At 39.5% G+C, this 21038-nt stretch overlaps 1 protein-coding gene across 1 annotated transcript in view; it reads left to right on the top strand.

Annotated features, from left to right (window-relative positions):
• Window positions 1–20494, top strand: part of tead1a (TEA domain family member 1a) — a 45664-nt gene extending 25170 nt beyond the window's left edge. Inside the window, exons 5-12 of the mRNA XM_034141119.1 lie at window positions 10222–10353; window positions 10552–10601; window positions 11071–11132; window positions 12963–13090; window positions 15216–15389; window positions 18456–18596; window positions 19071–19223; window positions 19675–20494. Of these exons, the coding sequence (XP_033997010.1) occupies window positions 10222–10353; window positions 10552–10601; window positions 11071–11132; window positions 12963–13090; window positions 15216–15389; window positions 18456–18596; window positions 19071–19223; window positions 19675–19788 (954 nt within the window). The 3' untranslated portion in view covers window positions 19789–20494. The remainder of the gene's footprint in view (window positions 1–10221; window positions 10354–10551; window positions 10602–11070; window positions 11133–12962; window positions 13091–15215; window positions 15390–18455; window positions 18597–19070; window positions 19224–19674) is intronic.
• The last annotated feature ends 544 nt before the right edge of the window (window positions 20495–21038 follow it).

Here is a 21038-nt window from a genome sequence, read left to right as displayed (position 1 = left end):
TGTCCGGTCACTAGGCCGGTAACCAGGGCCTATTGTAGCAACTTACCAAAGTGTGCAGTTCAACCGCTGTTGTAAACCTAAACTATGTGAACCTATTGAAGAAAACATACAATTTTAGACAAAAAATATTGCCATGGAGATATATATTCAAACTTTTTCAGCAAATAATGTAATTATTTTCATTTGTATCGATATTACAGTCACTTCTGGGTGTTAAATCTTCATCTCTTTGTGGAGATTGTTCTGCTCTGCTGCAAATGTAAAAGTTCTTTATACGCTGGGAACAGCTGCAACGCTTCCTGAACGATAGGCAAGTGTACAACGACATCAAGTATACATCGACATCAACAATTATTTTTCATTTTTTATGCAACCTAAACATATTATTTTTCTGCAGAATATAAAGTCCTGGGTCGTCATTTCGGTGCGTTCCGGTGGCACAATGATAGCATTTTGTTGCGCGCTGGTGGATCACACACATGAGGACTTAGTGTAAATGTTCGGTGTGGAGCTTTTTGCCCTAAGGCAGCAGCCCCCCCCCCATTCTTCTTTTTCTCACCGCTCTACACTGTTGTTGCTATGACTTCCTTCCCTGGCCACAAGCCAGACCACCACACCCAAACACACACGCATAGAGGAAGGTATACGACATCAATCCCCTGCTTCATCACTGGGAGACTGTTTAAAGCAAAACATGGGCTTTAGACATGGATACACATGGTTGGACACTTATTAGTGTTGGATTTTGCGGTTGTTAGAAAAGCAAAACAAGGTCAAACTCTTTAACCCTGTGTGAGCCACTTCCAGTAGAGCCTCTTGGTGTCTGAAAGGCTTAAATTATACATAATGACAAACAGGTTATAGGACCTTGTAAATAGTAATAGTATTTATTGAGATTTCCTCTTTTTTTAGCAGTTGTTTATTGTCTGAAAAGCAGTTTTTAGATCTTGAGTTCCATTTAAATGTCCAAAGTGACAAATCTCTAGGTGCCCATGCTACTTTTCCCAGTGTTGTGCTATGGTACCGCTCCATTTTTGGCAGCCAGTTTACTCACATTTCAGTTAGACAATTTGCATAATCAAAAGATGCAGGAGGCGCCAATCTGATACCAACCATTCAGATAATGTCAACTAGGAGGAATATGACAATCATTATTTTACCCCCCAGGCCTTTGTTTCTCTAGCTTTTAAATGTAATAATTTACGATTCACTTGTAAGTGTGTTCATGATGACGGTGATGAAGGTTATAACACAGTTGTAATGCAGGACAAAAGATAAAATAGGGATTACAACCTTATTGTGTTTGAATTACATTGAAGAGGCCCCATTTAGCTTTTTGGGGTTTCCCCTTTACTGTAATGTGTTATATAGGTTTTTGTGCAATTCAATGGTCAGTGAAGGCTAAAATCCTAAATTGGGTAGCACTCCAACACATTGTACTTGTTAGCTAAGGGGCGGGACAGCTCTAAGCGTTTGACCAATCAATCAATCAATCAATCAATCAATCAATCAATCAATCAATCAATGTTTATTTATATAGCCCAATATTACAAATGTTACATTTGTCTCAGTGGACTTCACAGAATATCAGTATGACAATACGACACCCTCTGTCCTTGGACCCTCTCATTGTACAAGGAAACATTTCCAAAGAAACCCCACAGTTTTAATGGGGAAAAATGGGAGAAACCTCTGGGAGAGCAACAGAGGAGGGATCCCTCTCCCAGGACGGACAGACGTGCAATAGATGCCGTGTGTAAATTGAAAAGATAATACATTTACAACATAGGTAGACCAAATGTTTGGAATGCATGTGTCTATAATAAGAAGATGAATCCACGAGGATGTCAACAATCCTGTGGGAGCCATCAGGGAAGTAGTATGATGAGAGTCAGGCAGGACCGCAGAGACAGGTTCAGCCACGACTCGAAATCCAGGACTCAGGATGCAGGACTCAGGATCCAGGACTCAGGATCAGCCACGACTCAGGATCCCGGCGTAGATAGACACCAAAAAGACATTTGGGGGAAATTGGGTTATTCGGAACATGAGAGTACACAGGTACAGACAGAGAGAAGGAAGAAGTAAGGTCCCCCCCGACAGTCTAAGCCTATAGCAGCAAAACTAGGGGCTGAATCTAATCAGCCCTAACTATACGCTTTATCAAAAAAGAAGGTCTTAAGCGCACTCTTAAAAACGGATAGGGTGTCGGCCGCCCGAACACAAACTGGAAGCTGATTCCACAAAAGTGGAGCTTGATAAGAAAAGGCTCTGGCTCCCATTGTACTTTTATGGCGCAGTTCCACTGCAGCGCGGAGCTCGCTTTAAGCGTGCCGTGTCGTGCCGTCCCCTTTTTTGGTTGTGCTTCCACTAGGCCTAGTTGCGGCGCGGCACGGCGCGGGGCCACTTTTTCACCTCTTTTCTGGCCCTAGAAAATTGTGGTTCTATCGGGGCCAACAAACAGGGCTGAGTCGGGCTGAGTATGCTAAACTAGAGAGAGGAGCGCTGGCAAGAGGGCTAGAACTACAACAAGATGGACATATTTGACCGTGATTTAATTGTAATACACGTTTCAAAATGATGCCGAAGTAACAACATACTGATACCGGTTAGTAAAAACCATGAATTAATGCTTTGTCAAGTCTGCAGACAGACGGCAGGCGAAAAACCTTTTAAAATTCGTGTTTTTCTAGATGGAGATTGGCTAAGCTAACGCAGTATATGCCCCGACCGTCCACACTCACAACAACGGCCTATACAGACATAAATAAAGCAGCGACTGTATTCACCATGACACAGGCAGTCTGTGGTGTGTACTTGTTTAACTTTTGTCGAGTTTCTGAACATATATAAGGAGCTGTGAGCTCTGAGTGCTAACAGCTAACGGCTGTGTTGTGTTTCTGGATTTCTCATTGAAGATGACGTCACGGCTCCGCCTACACTGCGTTACTATAGTAACTACCCCAGTTCCTAAACTGTAATGGAAGCGCAGCATGAAGTGAGTCGGCCCTGTTAAGGCCCAACGCGGCCAAGCCGTACCGAGCCGTACCGAGTGTGGCCGAGGCCGACCGTGTAGTGGAAATGCGGCATTAGAGACTCTAGGAACAACCAACAACCCTGCATTCTTGGAACGCAATGCCCTAGTAGGACAGTAGGGTATAATGAGTTCTTTAAGGTAAGATGGCGCTTGCCCATTAAGGGCTTTGTAGGCGAGAAGAAGAATTTTAAATTCTGTCCTGTGTTCTATAGGGAGCCAGTGTAAGGCAGCCAGAACAGGAGTAATGTGGTCCCTTTTCCTAACTCTGGTTAGTACACGTGCTGCAGCATTTTGAATCAGCTGAAGCAACTTAACTGACTTCTTGGTACACCCTGATAAGAGTTACAATAATCCAGCCTTGAAGTAACAAATGCATGGACTAGTTTCTCTACATTGTTTTGAGGCAAGATATGCCTGATTTTTGCAATGTTACGTAGATGAAAGAAGGCGGTCCTTGAGATTGATTTTATGTGGGCGTTAAAGGATAAATCCTGATCAAATATAACACCAAGATTCTCTACAGTCTCACTGGAGGCCAAATGAATGCCATCCATAGTTAATATATCTTTAGATAGTTTGTTTCGTAGATTATTTGGGCCGAGTACAATAACTTCAGTTTTGGCCGTGTTTAACATAAAGAAATGTAAGGTCATCCACGTTTTTAAGTCCTTGAGGCAGTCTTGAATTTTATTTAGGTGATTGGATTCATCAGGCTTGATTGATAAATATAGTTGAGTATCATCCGCATAACAATGGAAATTTGGAAGCATATATAATGTGAACAAAATAGGTCCAAGCACTGAGCCCTGTGGCACTCCATGGCTCACTTTGGTTTGAATGGAAGATTCATCGTTGACACACACAAACTGAGAGCGTTCAGATAGATAGGACCTAAACCAGCCTAATGCAGTTCCCTTTATGCCAACTAAGTGCTCTAGTCTTTGCAATATCATGGTCGATAGTATCAAATGCAGCACTCAGATCGAGCAAGACAAGAATAGAGACAAGTCCTTTGTCTGAGGCTATTAGAAGGTCATTTGTGACTTTAACAAGAGCTGTCTCTGTGCTATGAAATGTTCTAAAGCCAGACTGAAAATCTTCAAATAAATCATTGTTTTTTAAGTAATCGCACAACTGTGATCACACAACATCGCTGCTACAACCCGCTTCTGCAGGTACACTCTTTACAACATCAGGAGGATACGTCCCCTCCTGACCCAGAAAGCGGCGCAACTTCTGGTCCAGGCTCTCGTCATCTCACGCCTTGACTACTGCAACTCCCTCTTGGCTGGTCTACCTGCATGTGCCATCCGACCTCTGCAGCTCATCCAGAATGCAGCGGCTCGTCTGGTCTTCAACCTTCCAAAATGTTCCCACACCACACCGCTCCTCTGCTCCCTTCACTGGCTTCCAGTAACTGCTAGAATCCACTTCAAGACATTGGTACTTGCGTACCATGCTGTGAATGGATCTGGCCCTTCCTACATCCAGGACATGGTTAAACCATACACCCCAGCACGTGCACTCCGCTCTGCATCAGCCAAACGGCTCGCTGCACCCGCACTGCGAGGGGGACCCAAGTTCCCATCAGCAAAAACACGTCGGTTTGCTATCCTGGCTCCAAAATGGTGGAATGAGCTCCCCATTGACATCAGGACAGCAGAAAGCCTACACATCTTCTGGCGCAGACTGAAAACTCATCTCTTTCGACTCCACTTCGAGCAATATAATTAATAACAAAGCACTTATATACTAATAAAGGACTGGCTTATCTAAAGCCAGTTGAGTAGCACTTGAAATGTTTTGGCTCTATGAAACCTGATGTACTTATATGATTCTGTTTTAGAATTAGAATTGGGAGGGATGAAACCCTCTTTAATGGTCACACATGCAGAGCACACAGCACACACACAGTGAAATTTGTTCTCTGCTTTTAACCCATCCTAGTACCAGGAGTCTAGTACTAGGAGCAGTGGGCAGCTATTGTACAGCGCCCGGGGAGCAATGGGAGTGAGGGGGGGAAGGGGGATGTCCGGTGCCTTGCTCAAGGGCACCACGGCAGGGCAGGAGGTGTTTCTTCAAGTTTGTATCTTCTTGGTCGAATGCACTTATTGTAAGTCGCTTTGGATAAAAGCGTCAGCTAAATGCATAATGTAATATTTTGCGACTGCTTTCTCAATCATTTTTGAGAGGAACGGAAGATTAGAAATAAGTCTATAGTTGGCTAAAACCTCTGGATCGAGGTTGTGCTTTTTAAGAAGCGGTTTTATCACTGCTACTTTGAATGATTGTGGAACATAGCCTGATAATAAAGACATATTCATAATATTTAAAGGTGGGGTAGGTAAGTTTGAGAAACCGGCTCGAGATACACTTTTTGTTATATTCCATGGAATGCTCTTAACATCCCGATAGCAATGAATATCTTAAGTGCTTTGACAAAAAATCCATAAAAAAATGTCATCTGTGGAAGCCGTAGTACTGTAAAAAGCACGACCAATCATTTTAGCCGGGCCGGCTAAAATAACTGGATGGCCTATCTGCCTGTCAGCCTTCCATCTGTGCACATACTTATCTCGTGCCCTCATTGGTCATGTGCGCGTTCGTGTGTGTTGGAGGAGGGGCTCTGTAAGGAAGTGGCAGATTTTTTCCGACTGTGTATTTTCAAATTTTAGCGCACTCGAGTTGGTTTCTCCAAAATTACCTACCCCACCTTTAATAACGAAGTGTTAATTAATGGAAAAACTTCCTTTAACAGTTTAGTTGGAATCGGGTCTAAGATACACGTTGATGGTTTAGAAGAAAGAATCATTGAATTCAATTGTTCAAGGTTTATGGGTGAAAAGCATTCTAATTTACTATCTAGTGTAATATTAGAACTTACGTTTCCGGGCAACACACTCTCACTCCCTAAACGTCCAGGAGCGACGCTTGGTCAGGGTCCCGTGGCGTGCAGTTGGGACGCGCCGAGGCTCCTTCAGCTTCATAAACGGACGCAAATAGCTTTCAACTGATTGCAATGTATTCCCATCGGCGGCGGTATTTGACGCTCATGGAAGCACCGCATCCGTTTATGTCGGCGGCTGTTTAAAGGCAATGTGAGCGTCCATTCCCATTGGATAACGGAGGATTTTACACCCGGAAGTAACTATTCTCCTTACTGTCGATTGATTTTACAGTGATATCTGCACTACTCATCAACTCAAAAACACCAGATTATCCTTGTTAATTACACAACATTGATTGGTTTAAATTGTGTGCAATGCTTTTGTATTTTTCCCCTTCGATTCGGAGAAACAAATATTTTTTCGGAGTTTAGGATGGCAGAAGACACTACACTACCCAGAATCCTCAGCTATCGTTTGGGACTACACCATGTGCTTTGTTTGACAAACCCCGTGATTAGTTCTCAAGCTCTGTGATTGGATGTTGGAGTGGCAGTGCGCAAAGTTTACACCGCGTCAAACAGCACTTTGAAAAACGGACATCAAAAACAGGTGACGCTAGGTTGCTAAAAATGCTAACATTTTTACCTTGGCTCTGTAGTCTCTCCAAAGTGGTCTTTGAAATGATTTCTGATAATCCATAAGCAATGAAACTGCTTTTCCGTTTCCAGATGTCAAAGCTAAAGATAGGTTCGCTCTGATGCAAAACTGCATGTGCGAAGCCCCCACCTTTTCTTTTCACAATGAGTGTGTGTGGGGGACTCCCCCTTCGATTCTATTGGCTCTAACGGTCAGAAAGAGGTGTCAACCATCAAAATCGAGCAAAGGGGGCCAGAGATATGGAAAATCCACCCAAATGACCCCAGAAGTGGTTTCTTTTTGCTAAATCTCTCTAAAAAGGTCAAATGTCACTTGTTTTGCATCAATCTTGATACAGGGTACTTATTATATGTTGTACTTTGGATTCCTAAAGCTTTTAGTCTACTAACCCATCATCCAAGGGTAGCTTCCACTATAAGTAAAAAAAGATTTTTGGACGGACACTATAATTTACAGTTTTTTACTATGTAAAATCTGAATTTTCTTTAAAATAAAAAACATCTATATTGATTCTGCCTTTTCTACATCCAACTCACAGGTTTATCATTACTTTGAGAAAAAAGATTATTAATTTAACCCTTTTAGAAGGGAAGATATGGTCATTTGTTCTGGGAATGTCATTTTCGAGCCTGAGACCTGAAAAACAGGCTCAGGGCTTAACAGGTTAATAGTCTTCTGGCCTGTGGGATGAAGCTGTCCCTGAGTCTGGTGGTTTTAGTCCGGATGCTGCAGTACCGCCTGCCAGACGGCAGCAGACAGAACAGTTTGTGGCTGGGGTGATGGGGTTCTTTTATAATCCTGAGGGCTTTCTTTAAGGTTAACCTGGTATGTTTACTACATTTATTTGAGTTACTTTACAGATTTGGATTAATGATGTGAAATATAACCCTTAAATCAGACTTTAGTTACACCTGAGTAAAATTCAGTGAAGGTGATTGTCAAGTGCAAACAATCAGTCGAGATATTTGATAGTTGGTGCTTGAGAAGACACAAAATGTATCTGCAGATCCCTATAAAGCATATTCATTACTCGTTATTCTCTAATTGTTCATCAAAAACTATATATAATGGCTATTTTGCACATCCCTTTCGAGATTTCAAGATTTTCAAAGGTTTATTGAAATATCATATACACAACTACGGTGTAGTTATGCAATGATGACAAACTTGGGTCATAGGTTCCTCAACAAGAGATCTATCAATATGTGTGTACCTCCACCATTAAACTGTCATATTCTGCACATTTCTTATTCTATCTACATACATCTTATAAGAGTATAATAAATATGTATAATATCGGTTAAAATAAGTGCTTCAACATAGTTAACATTGCAGAAAAGTTGATTGTCAAGTCCCAAAACAAACCATGCAATATATTAAACGTTAAGTACTTTGTCAGGCTTAATATAGATACCCCCAAAGCTTTTTGCTTACATGTATTTAAAAGAAGACCTTAACCTAAAGTATTATTTAATGTTTAAATAAAGCCTAATTAGTTTGTCTGTTTTGCACATCCTCCTATTAATATCTTTGTACATCCGGCACTAAACTGTTTTATTCTAGATACCATTTACAGTATCTTCTTGATATTTTCTATTCTATATTTCTATCATTGACCTTCTACTTTCCTCCTATTTTGTATATACTCTTAATATTGAAATGTTTTCATAAAATATAACACATTCAAAAGTGCTTTACAAAAATGAAAGACATTAAGAAAAAGGCATTTTAAACAGTCATTAAAAAGCAACACAATCTACCTGCATTGCAATTACTCTAAATGTGTAATAACGTGCTTTAACCAGTAGGTGGTTTGGGTTAAAAAGCTGTCAAGTTTACAGTGTTAACAAAATAAAATATACTGCTGTTTCTGGTTTAGTTTACGACGGATATATTTTGTTATTGTTTTGATATTTGTAACACAAAAGCGATGTAAAAAACCCACAGCAACACAGAAAAGATGGTCTTAACATGACCCAGCGGTCTAGTAGTTAATAAAAAACAATAATATCAAAACAAAATATTCCTACTAACTTTATTGTGAAATTAAAACAGAACGGTAAAAGAATAGTTTCCGGTCTATTCTGAGGCCCGATCTCTGTAGATAAATAAAGAACTACGACAGATGTGTAATGTTTAATGCAGCCAAACCATTCATTACAATGCATTCATGTGATGACTTTCAAAGAGTAAAGCAAGCACTGCTGAATAAAGTATGATTTGATCTTTTACGAAACGTTTTTTTTCATATGGAATGCAGTTGGAGGTCAACCAATCACAGAGCTTGAGAACTAATCACAGGGTTTGCCAAACAAAGCACATGGTGTAGTCCTAAATGATAGCTGAGGATTCTGGGTAGTGTAGTGTCTTCTGCCATCCTAAACTCCGAAAAAATATTTGTTTCTCCGAATCGAAGGGGAAAAATACAAAAGCATTGCACACAATTTAAACCAATCAATGTTGTGTAATTAACAAGGATAATCTGGTGTTTTTGAGTTGATGAGTAGTGCAGATATCACTGTAAAATCAATCGACAGTAAGGAGAATAGTTACTTCCGGGTGTAAAATCCTCCGTTATCCAATGGGAATGGACGCTCACATTGCCTTTAAACAGCCGCCGACATAAACGGATGCGGTGCTTCCATGAGCGTCAAATACCGCCGCCGATGGGAATACATTGCAATCAGTTGAAAGCTCTTTGCGCCCATTTATGAAGCTGAAGGAGCCTCGGCGCGTCCCAACTGCACGCCACGGGACCCTGACCAAGCGTCGCTCCTGGAGTGAGAGTGTGTTGTTCCGGGAGCTGTTGATAACACTATACTGGTCAAAGGCAAGAGGTCATTAATTTTGTTTCTAAGAGTAACAATTTTATCATTAAAAAAGCACATAAAATCATTACTACTGAGTGCTATGGGAATAGAAGGCTCAATAGAGCTGTGGCTCTCTGTCAGCCTGGCTACAGTGCTGAAAAGAAATCTTGCATTATTCTTATTCTCATCTATTAATGAAGAGTAGTAAGCTGCTCTCGCTTTACGCAGTGCTTTTTTATAATCATTGAGAGTAATATGCCAAATTAAACGAGATTCTTCAAGTTTAGTGGAACGCCATATCACAACAGAGCCGGCCAGCTAACCAATCAGAGCAGACTGGGCTCTGGTTTCAGACAGAGCGTGAAAAGAGGTGCTGCAGCAGTATGAGAAAAATAAAGACCTTTTTAAACATTTAAGCATGGAGACATGTCACAGAAGAGACACTACATACAAATATGAACCTGAAAATGAGCATAATTATAGGGCCCCTTTAACACTTTAATATTGGACCATAAATTAATACAAAAAGAAACATGTGAAATATATATATATATATATATATATATATATATATTATATATGCAATAATTCCCAGGGCTATAGCTTAGATTTTAAAGTTGCTGATTTTGTCCAACACATATTTCCGAAACCAAAGATATTCCACTGTTGTCCAAAAGGTATTACAAATATATAAATGAGACATACTGTTGCACTGGTTGACAGAAGTTGTTGTGGTTGGGTGTGGAGTGTGTGGGGCCGAATGTAAACTATGTTCATGATGATGATAATGATGATAATATTGATGCGGATTATGTCAATCACCACGCAGGACCAGAATGCCAAGGAGAAGGCGCTGCAGAGCATCTCCTCCATGTCTTCGGCTCAGATCGTCTCAGCCACCGCCATACACAGCAAGCTCCTGCCTGGGATCGTACGGGCCAGCTTCCCCAGCAATGCACAGGTAACACACACACACTGTATTTATTCTCTTCAATAGATACAGAAAACACAAGGACATCAATAACTGTAAAGCCATTTTTTTGTGCATAGCCACATATGCTCTGTTTGAAGTCCCGGTGCAAATCTAACAACAAACAAACAAACATTGTCCAGGTTTGCTGCCTTGGTCGTGTGTATTCATGTGTGTTGTTTTTCTTAGCTGTGGCAGGGGATGATTCCTGGAGGACAATCTAGCGCCGCCACTGAAGAGTAAGTCAAACTCAACTGGTACACTCATATCTAACGTAGTTATACATTTTAAGCTTTGATATGGATGTATTTTTCTGAAAAATATCTCCTTTATCATTCTCCTCCTTTAGTTACTCATTCATACATATTATACAATGTACACCACTAGGCTGTCTCTTTGCATCCATACTGCTTTTCATATTTCTTACATTAGTGTATGTTCACACGGCTAGTGACTAGTGGGGACCATTGTGATAGAAGTTCAAACCCTTTTCCTTTCATTGCCAGCTGCCATTAAATAACCATGTGGTGGTGATGATGATGATGATAATGGTAGTAAATGGGGCTTGTATAGCTTTTACTGAACCAAGAGACACTCTTGACTTCTGTGCTCCTGCTACAGAATTCCTTGCTGTATAATCTAGATACAATGTGAATGACCTATATGCTGTCTCTTCTTCTTTCTCATGTCTGTCTGTGACTCTCTCAGTATTAAACCATTCTCTCAGCAAGCCTACTCTGTGCAGACAGCGGGGATCACCACAATCTCAGGTGAGAGAAACCACTGTGCAATTATATCCTTTCTGTAAAGCAAACAGGTGGTCCTGCGTCCCTCCATTTAGGGCCCTGGCTCTCTACAGGGTGTTTTTGTCTCTTTTTGGTTTTGTCTTGTAAAGAGGTCAAACGAAAAAAAGGTGTCAATCTTACTTTTCGGGGAATTGAGATCCAGAAACCTTCCTGCAATTGCTGATTATAGTTATAGGTGTTGTCAAAATGTACTGTATGTTACAGAGATTGTGACTTAAAATTAACATTCCTTTTTCCTAAGGAATAAACATATACTGTATATCCTTGGTTTTACTTTTACAATTGTTTAAAGAAGAAAAATGTGTTTCTGTTTTTGTTAAAGCACCCCGACATTATTGTGAAATGTTGGTTTAGTTTGAAATGGTGGTACTTTAATATGCTGTCATTTGATTATATGCCTATAATTTCACTACAATGCAACACAGGCAACAAGCACTGGGATAGGTATTGATTTTTTCCCATATATAATTAAGAACTTCGTACCATGACTCCATAAATTACCTAGTGATATACGGAGTGCTAGAATTGACTACAACTTGACCCTTTAGGGAGAATATCCCCCTTACTTCTGTTATTTAGGAGGACCATTGTGCAGGAGCTGCTGATGACTCAGTGTGTGTTGATATAAGATAAAAAAACATTTAACACCTAGTAGGAAAAAGTTAGCTATTTCTAGAAGAAAACTTTAGCAGGCTAGTCTAAATCAGTTGGCTGATTCTAGCAAGAAGATGTGTGCAGACTAGTCTGAAATAGTAAGCTAATTGTAGTGGGAACATGTTTGCAGGCTAAACTAGCTAGCTATTCTAGTGGGAAAATAACAGGCTAGGCTAACTAGCTTTTACACTACGCAATGAATATTGTTAGCATACCTTTGTAGCCTCAACTAATAACAGTGATGATGAATGTTTTTCATAGACAAACTGCTTACAGTTTTAAGTTAATAGCCGGTGCTCTCTGGGAAGTACAAAAATGTCTTATATAAAAGAAATTCAAAGGCTGAACAGTTTTACAGCCAGTATAACACCAGAGAGGGTCAGATTGTGTCTGAAAGCAAGTTAACCACTCCCTACAAACTGTATCCCCCTAGCTTTTGGGTTAGTGTTTTAAAAAAAAACAAAAAAACAGCTTTAGTATCGAAGCAGTTAAAAAATCTCAAACAAAAGTGAGGAGAATTACATTTTAAGTTTGATTTTGTTTAGTTTAGGGCTTTTTCAGGGAGTTTAGATTGGCTCATATTGCGCAAACTGCCCCTTTTTCCCCCTAAGGCTAATCCAGCCATGTGACAAACTACACTGTGGTTCAGCAAAATCTACATATTAGAGCAACATTTTACTTGACTCCCCTTAATTGCTGATATTTCCCCAAACATTTTTAACAACTCATTGAGGTCACAGAGTACATTTTACTCAAAATGATGGCAGCCGTCAAAAGCGAGAGGCTTTTTAAAATCTGGTCACCTTACCTTTTACATCTACTTTTGGTAACTGCCTTTCAGTCCTTCACCTCAGTCAGGCTTACATTTTACACGATTGGACCAAATAATAATGCTTGAATAACCCTGTTAAATAGCATGATTATACATGATGGTGGTGATGAAGTGCTTTTAACCAGACTGTGTGTTGTGTGTGTGTGTGTGTGTGTGTGTGTGTGTGTGTGTGTGTGTGTGTGTGTGTGTGTGTGTGTGTGTGTGTGTGTGTGTGTGTGTGTGTGTGTGTGTGTGTGTGTGTGTGTGTGTGTGTGTGTGTGTGTGTGTGTGTGTGTGTGTGTGTGTGTGTGTGTGTGTGTGTTGTCTAGGCTACGAGCCTCCTGCTGCAGCCCAAACACACAGAGAGCCAGCATGGCATGGTCGCTCCATCGGCACCACCAAACTACGACTGGTAGAGTTTTCATCTTTCCTGGAGACACAGAGGGACCAGGAGGCAGTGAGTACAACACACACACATGCACACACACCCACGGTCTGCAATAAGCTCTCCCTATTGTCCCATAAACAGAGATGACAGATAACCCCACAGCAGAGAACCGCGTTAAAGCCCTTTGTGTGTATCCTAGTATGAATAACCTTTGTAAAGCTCTATCTCTGTGTCTGCTCACTCTATCCGTCATCCTGTCACACTGTGGACTCGCTGTCATTATTCTACCTTGGGCTCACAGACAGCTGGCATTCATCTTGTTACAACTGTTTGGACAGTTACAAACCTCAAACGGTTCTATGTTGACTTTAAAAATAGACTCTGTTGCCAATAGGGGTCATGTTTCATGGATATTTTACATTGTAAATAAAGAGGCATTTGGCAATAAAATGTATCATAGCATTTATGATACACAAAGACAAAGATGAGCACAGAGAGCACAGACCTCCACAAAGGCCAATGATGCCTTCAAATGGTCCTCGGATGGCCCAATTTCCAGAGTTGGGAAGTTGTTCTTCTTAAGTGTTTAAGAGCTTTAAATCATAATGTCGTACATGGACGAAACACATAACATTCTAGTTCAAAACCACACTAGAGTGTTAAGGCGTTAACTTGCTGTTTTCTGAATTTATTGTTTATTGAGTTTACGTGCATTTTCTTGGTCAGGAACGACCATTCAGTTATTAATCCTACACCACATGAATGCAGCACAAATGTCCAACCATTCGTTCAGCGATAACTCCCTAATATCCTGTGATTATTTTAATGAACATTTACCGATTGTATTGAACTTTTCTTGGATCTTCCTCCGTCTTTGCTGATGTTATTACAAGCTGCGACTGACACAAATATGGCGGCGCTAGGATACAGTGACAGTCACTTGGTCCCCATGAATCTCCTAATATTATTGTCAGTGAAACATAACTTGTGTATTCACAACATTTTTAGGATCCGCTTCTAAATTGAATAGGTCCTTCCTTGGTATGTGCTAGACCCTTCAACATTTAATATTAAAACAGCCAATAGTTTTTCACTATTCCTGCTGACTCACAAACAAACTGTGCCAAACAGCCTCTTTGGCAGTGGTATAAAGAAGTAACTTGTTGCTTGTAAGAACATAACGATTACGATTTTATTTGACTTTAAACGTCTAGTCATCCAAGTTTGAACAGTGGCCTCTTGCTGTTTAAAATGGAACTATTTTAAATTGTATTTCTATCATGAAAGTAATACATAGGTGTGCTTTAAACCTGGATCTATAGTCTACATTTTGCTCCCTAGTTTAAGTTTCTTTGTAGAGGTTTCTTGTAAACCTACAGTTATGGAAACATTCACTGTTTCTCACATTATTATATTATATATCATATTTTTGATTTACATTGCTTACATCAATGTTTGCAAATTAGCTGTCTTCTTCCTTGCTATCTTGGTGCATTACTACTTTTTGTATGCAGGAATCTGTTTCAGTTTCGCCATGTATGCTTGTGATTGTCAAAGCTCCATGGGACACCTTTCATTTGTGAGATGTGGGGACAGCTCACGACCTGTCTCCCGTTGACTCATGTTTCTTTCCCTGTTGGGTTGTTATGTTTAACTTTTTTTTTCTCAACAATCATAAGACGATACAACACAGTCCTACATTTAAGACAAAACCTATTAAAAAAACAGAAATAAAACAGACACCCACACACAAACAAATCTAGCAGGAGTAGATCATCTCTCCTATGACAAAATGGACATCAGTTTCTCAATAATCTTTTAAAAATATATATACATATTTTTTTTTTTCTGTAATATCGTGAGGCGCACAGTATACAATGCAATTTGAATAGCGTGTCTGCATACATAATTAGAGTCTAATCCCAAAATTAAGATGATATGGATTTAGAGGTGTATCTTCCCCATTATGCATGGGAAATATCTGTTTAAGACTGTCAAATCTCATGAATTAAGGGTTTTTTGTTCAAATAAAATTGGTTGACCCATTTATCCAAATGAAGCCCATTCTACACAAAATACTGTGTTGTTTCTGTCTTTCTTTTGCGGTTTTCTGTCCCATATTGAGATCAGCTGTTTTTTATCAACCCATTTTCCGCCTCAATCCTTGGCTAATTCAAAGTTTTCCTCCCCCCAGTATAACAAGCACCTGTTTGTGAACATCAGCCAGAACAACCCGAGTTACAGCGACCCCATGCTGGAGTGTGTGGACATCAGACAGATCTACGACAAGTTCCCCGAGAAGAAAGGGGGCCTGAAAGAGCTGTTCGCCAAGGGCCCGCAAAACGCTTTCTACCTGATCAAGTTCTGGGTGAGCAGACAAACACTTACCTACTTCCTGTTTATGCAAGAATTTTCTTTCATTTCAAACCCATTTTATATTCATTTGACATAATTGAGACATTGGCAGAGACTTTTTTATTTTGTTATTGGCTCCACCTTATACCTTGAGTTTTTCACCCAGTGCCATGTCTTTGTCAGTGTGTGTGTGTGTGTGTGTGTGTGTGTGTGTGTGTGTGTGTGTGTGTGTGTGTGTGTGTGTGTGTGTGTGTGTGTGTGTGTGTGTGTGTGTGTGTGTGTGTGTGTGTGTGTGTGTGTGTGTGTGTGTGTGTGTGTGTGTGTGTGTGTGTGTGTAGTTTGTATTTGTGGGTGCCGTGTGTGTGTGTTTGTTCTGTCTTTCCACCTGGGATATGGAGGTGGTGGGTTGATGAAAGCACAGTCGCTTTGTTTGAACACCTGCTCACCTCCTGACTCACAGGTTGCTCTCTGTCTCCACCTGTGTGTGTGTGTGTGTGTGTGTGTGTGTGTGTGTATGTGTGTGCGTGCGTGCGTGCGTGCGTGCGTGCGTGCGTGCGTGCGTGCGTGCGTGCGTGCGTGCGTGCGTGTCTGTCTCTCACTTAAGAGTCAAGGACTTTAGAAAAGATCCCTGCAACAGAATTCCTTCCATGTTTGTCAATTCATAAACTTCAGAGTAAACTTTTTTCACGGTTGACGTGAAAATAGAGAATTTATTCTGATCTGCCTGTCTGGTAGGTCTGAGACTTCCTACCTCAAGGAACTATTTTGTATGTCTCACATTTCGTCCATGTTTGCGATCTTTTGGATTATACAGTGAAAGTAGTGGTAGATTTACAAATAAAATTCAGTTATTTTTAAATAACTGCTTCCTGGTATCAGACAAAAATATATTTTTCAGAGGACTCATCCTGCTGGAGACAAGGGTTTTTTATTAATGCCAATTATTACCAGATCTTTTGAAACTGCGATATTATTCTTTTTTTGCGCAGGACATAAATATGGTCATAGAGAGAGTAATGGATATTTAGATTTAATTTAAGTGTACTTTAGCTAGGCCTACTACTACTACCAAAAATGACTTTTTTTAAATGTATATTTGTTTGAAAAAAGAAGAGAACTGAAAACACTCATATTACAAGACTTTATTTAATTATGAAATACATTTATGTAACGGAAATTATTACCCTTTCTTCTACGTTACATGAAAACAGATTTCCGTAATATTGGGCTAACTGGGGACAATACTGTAGTCTCCTTCAATCACTTGTTAGCAACCGCCTTTTTAAAGACACATAGACGCTTCGTAATAGTATTTATTTAGCTTTTTACTGACATATCCCTTTCTTGTATAACAAAATGTGAAAATCTATTTAGCTTCTATTAACCACAGATCTTATTTCAGGCATCAAACCAAAAACTAATAAAAAAAGGGTTGAAAAAAAAGCTCAGAACTAATCAAATGCTGACTCATTTTCAGGGTCAAGGACTCATCCCAGCACCACTTTTTGTAGCTCACGTTACAGCAGACAAATGCATGGTTTGAACAAATTCCTTTCACCTTTACACGTGTGTTTTTGCTTAGATAACACGACACCACCGAGTCTTTGAAGGATATCACCTTTTGCTAAAGCCCCATGCATACCGTGCAGAAATCCAAAGCTCGACAGGCTTGCTGTGGCTAGTTACGGTTGCTAACCTATTATTGGACGATCCCTTTTGGGGGCGGGGTTTAACAAAGGGTTAATTATCAGAGCGCTGGACAGTGTGAATGACGCTGTGAGGTTGTCAGCAGTAAAACCATGCAGGGGAGGACAGAAGCCTGCAGGCCAGTGAAGTGGGTTCACTATACAATGAAGAAGAGATGAGACGTGCTTGTAGCATGACAACAAACAAAGAGTGTGTGTGTGTGTGTGTGTGTGTGTGTGTGTGTGTGTGTGTGTGTGTGTGTGTGTGTGTGTGTGTGTGTGTGTGTGTGTTTCATGTAGAGAGCCTTCTCTCTGAATTTAATTAAAAAGCTCTCTGATCTACCACAATGGAGCATGTTTTCTGATAATCTGCAGCTGCTTTATTGAGCATATATGTTGGTGTGTGTGAGTATGAGTGAATGGATGGACTTAGCATATGGAGTGTGTGTTTATTCTCAGCCCTGAGACACATGTTGCTCCTTATAGAACTCATTACAAACGGTACAAACCCTTCTCCATGTCTCTCAGCCTGTAATCCAGGTGCAACATGTTCTCAATGATTAAACATTTTAAATGACACATAGTTAAACAGGAACCATTTCTACCCTGTTGTATCTTCCAGTATCTCCCTATTTGTGAATAATTGCAAAGGTTCCATTGGGGGCCTTATTTTGTATTTTGTGGTTTTCCCTTTCCTGTAGTGTTTTATAAGCAAGGCAAGTTTATTTATACAGCACCTTTCAACACAAGGCAATTCAAAGTGCTTTACAAAAACGAAAAACATTAACGGCATTAAGAAATAGTGCAGCAGAAACACATTATAAAATGGCATTTACAAACAGTCATTAATATAGTTGTTTTTGCATTTAAATGGCAAAAATCCTAAAGTTCCCTCAAAGGTACTCAAAAACGCATTAAAGGTACTCAAACACGCATTACAGATACCTTTTCAAATTCATAAATAAATGATTAATTACACATTAAAAGCAGCTCTAAATTGTGATTTGATTTGTGACAAAGATAGGAATCGAGTTTTGTTCAAACCCTTTTAAAAGCAGTCTGGGGTGGAAGCAGAAATCACATCAGCTCCCTCAGAACCTGGACAAATTAAATCATATATGCATATCTGATCTCAAATATTTCAGGTGAAAATAGTTTTTAAAAAAAAGCAAATGCATATTATATCTGATTTTAAATTGACAATGACAATATATGTATATCATGAGAAATATGAGTGTGGGCCCAGGTTTTAGAACAGACCAGCAGAGGGCACTTTGGTTCTACTTTGCTCTCATGTTTCTGTGGATTGATTAGACTGTTTGGTAATAAACGTTGAAATGTTACACTGTCGTTAATGGTGTACTTTTTAACATTTATTTCTGTGTTGTTGTCAGGCGGACCTAAGTTCTAATGTGCAGGACGACCCGGCAGCGTTCTATGGAGTCACCAGCCAATACGAGAGCTCGGAGAACATGACCATCACCTGCTCCACCAAGGTCTGCTCCTTCGGCAAGCAGGTGGTCGAGAAGGTTGAGGTGAGGAGGAATTCAAATGATTGTGGTCAGAGGGGTGAAAAGTATTTAGAAATACTGTATGAGATTGTTTCAGACTTACAGATGCATAAACAACATGCCTTTTGGTATTGAGATATTTCAGGAAACAGGTGCACAGAGTTGTGATAAATCATGGCATGACGCACTCCAAAAACGTTATAAGATCCCGAATAGCAACTTGATACTTTCTCCCTGGTAAATTAAAAATATTTAACAACTTTGTACCACAGGCTTTCAGTTCAAATTTGTAATGATAAATCCTAATGACATTAAATAAACCTTTATGACATCATTAGTATTACTTTGTGAGGTGACACAGTATTCCACAGCCACATGAGACATTATAATTGATTTTCTTACAGGATTGGCTAATAACTAGTAAACCTATTCATTTGTGTACTTAAACAAAATGGTGGACTTCTTCTTAACTAACTAATTTCTTTCTTTCTCTCTTAGACGGAGTACGCACGGTTTGAAAATGGCCGCTTCATTTACAGAATCAGCCGCTCTCCGATGTGTGAATACATGATCAACTTCATCCACAAGCTCAAACACCTTCCTGAGAAATACATGATGAACAGCGTGCTGGAGAACTTTACTATTCTGCTGGTGAGGACTTCTGTCAGTCTCAATTTGCTATTTGAAGTGCATCCTAATGCAAAGTATGGCAAAATGCAATGCACTCTGAGCAACTGGATATTGTTGTTAGAAGTGTACGCGTGGAACACTGTATCCTTAGTTCATGATACTCAACGATTACATATTAGCTTAACAACGGAAGTTGCGCGACCAGCATTATAAAAATCAAAGTTATACATGTGGGTCTTATCATAGCCTATTTAATAAACACACCACTGTAAGACATGCAATGTATTAAGGGAAGTCTTTAAAATAGGGACACAGCATATGTCTGTCTATGAACGTTATATGGCGTATATTGAGTATATTGAGCGATATTTGTATGTTGTTGTTGCTGTTTTACTGTATGCAACCTATAAATGCATATTTTAAAACCAAACTTTTAATATTCTTTCCCCTCTCTGTTTGTCTGTGTGTCCAGGTTGTGAGCAACAGAGACACTCAGGAGACCTTGCTGTGTATGGCGTGTGTGTTTGAGGTGTCTAACAGTGAGCACGGAGCTCAGCACCACATCTATCGACTCGTCAAGGACTAACACACACACACACACACTTATCAAACACACACACATAAGGCCTTTTGCTTGGTGATTAATGGTGACATTGGAGGTAAAATGTCAAAAAACAGAATTCTACAAAAGTGTCTTTCAGCCAAACTACTCGACATAGTGAGAAAGGAAATGGCTTCATTTTTACTGCAAAACATCACAATAATAATTGGGTATTTTTTGTATTATTAAAATCAGCTATAAAGCAGTTTGCTTCAGGATCCTCCATTTCAACACAACAATATTCACTCCAACCTCTATATCAGATGGTAATTAGCTGTAAAAAAAATACATTGATTATTAAAAAAGCACAATGAATCACATCAGAATCTAACTGGGTGGTTTCCCCAAAAACATTCTGAATCTGATATCACCGAGAGACGTCTCCTTCTAATTGGTTTCTTCCCTTTTTTCTCCCAATAAATTTGTATTTTGCTGTTCTGTAGATGGAAATGAAAGTGTTATTTCTGTCAAGTGCTTTTGGGAAATTCCACCCTGGGAAAATAAATTAAATTCCCTCCTCCCTGTGACAAAAGAGTGTGTGTTATCTGCCAAGATACTGACGGACACTGAAGGTCAGACCCTGTGTATCATCAATAACAAGAAAAGAAAATAACTATTGCATTATGCATCATATAGTACACTATAGAGTTGGTTTTGTACATATATCCACTGCAAATTGTGTGAGCTAGATTCTTGCACATAAAAGAGGTTTGTTCCCAAAGAAAATAACATTTTTAACTTTTTGTATGTTTTCTTAAAAAAAAAACACAAAAAAAGAATAGCTTCTGAACTTTGGGAAATTGTTTATTGATAGTAGCATATAGACTATATTTTAATTCCAGGAACACTATCTAAAATGTATGTTAATAAGAAAGTATAAATGAAATTTAATCATTCAGGTACCTGTTTGTGCAACAAGCGACTCTTCATTAAGATTGAAGAAAAACATGTTAAAGATACAATCCTTAAGCTTTCAGTCCTGGCTCTTTTGGCAGCTACAAATAATAAGATCATTTGAATATATTGAATGGTTATTGTTAAAACAAATGCAGACCAAACTGGCTCAGATTTCTGTACAATCTTAAGGATTATAACTTTACATTTTAAATAGGTTGTGGTCAATCAATTGGGAAGCACTGTGACTCTTTAAAACTATACAACGTCCTTCATAATGTTCAAGGGAAGAAACATTCCAAACTGTTAAAAATAACCTATGCTTTTTTTTATAATCAGGT

This window comes from Trematomus bernacchii, unplaced genomic scaffold (genome assembly GCF_902827165.1).
Source record: "Trematomus bernacchii unplaced genomic scaffold, fTreBer1.1, whole genome shotgun sequence".
NCBI classification, from domain to species: Eukaryota; Metazoa; Chordata; class Actinopteri; order Perciformes; family Nototheniidae; genus Trematomus; species Trematomus bernacchii.
Note: the sequence above shows the minus strand (reverse complement) of the source record. Positions and strands in the feature narration are given on the sequence as shown.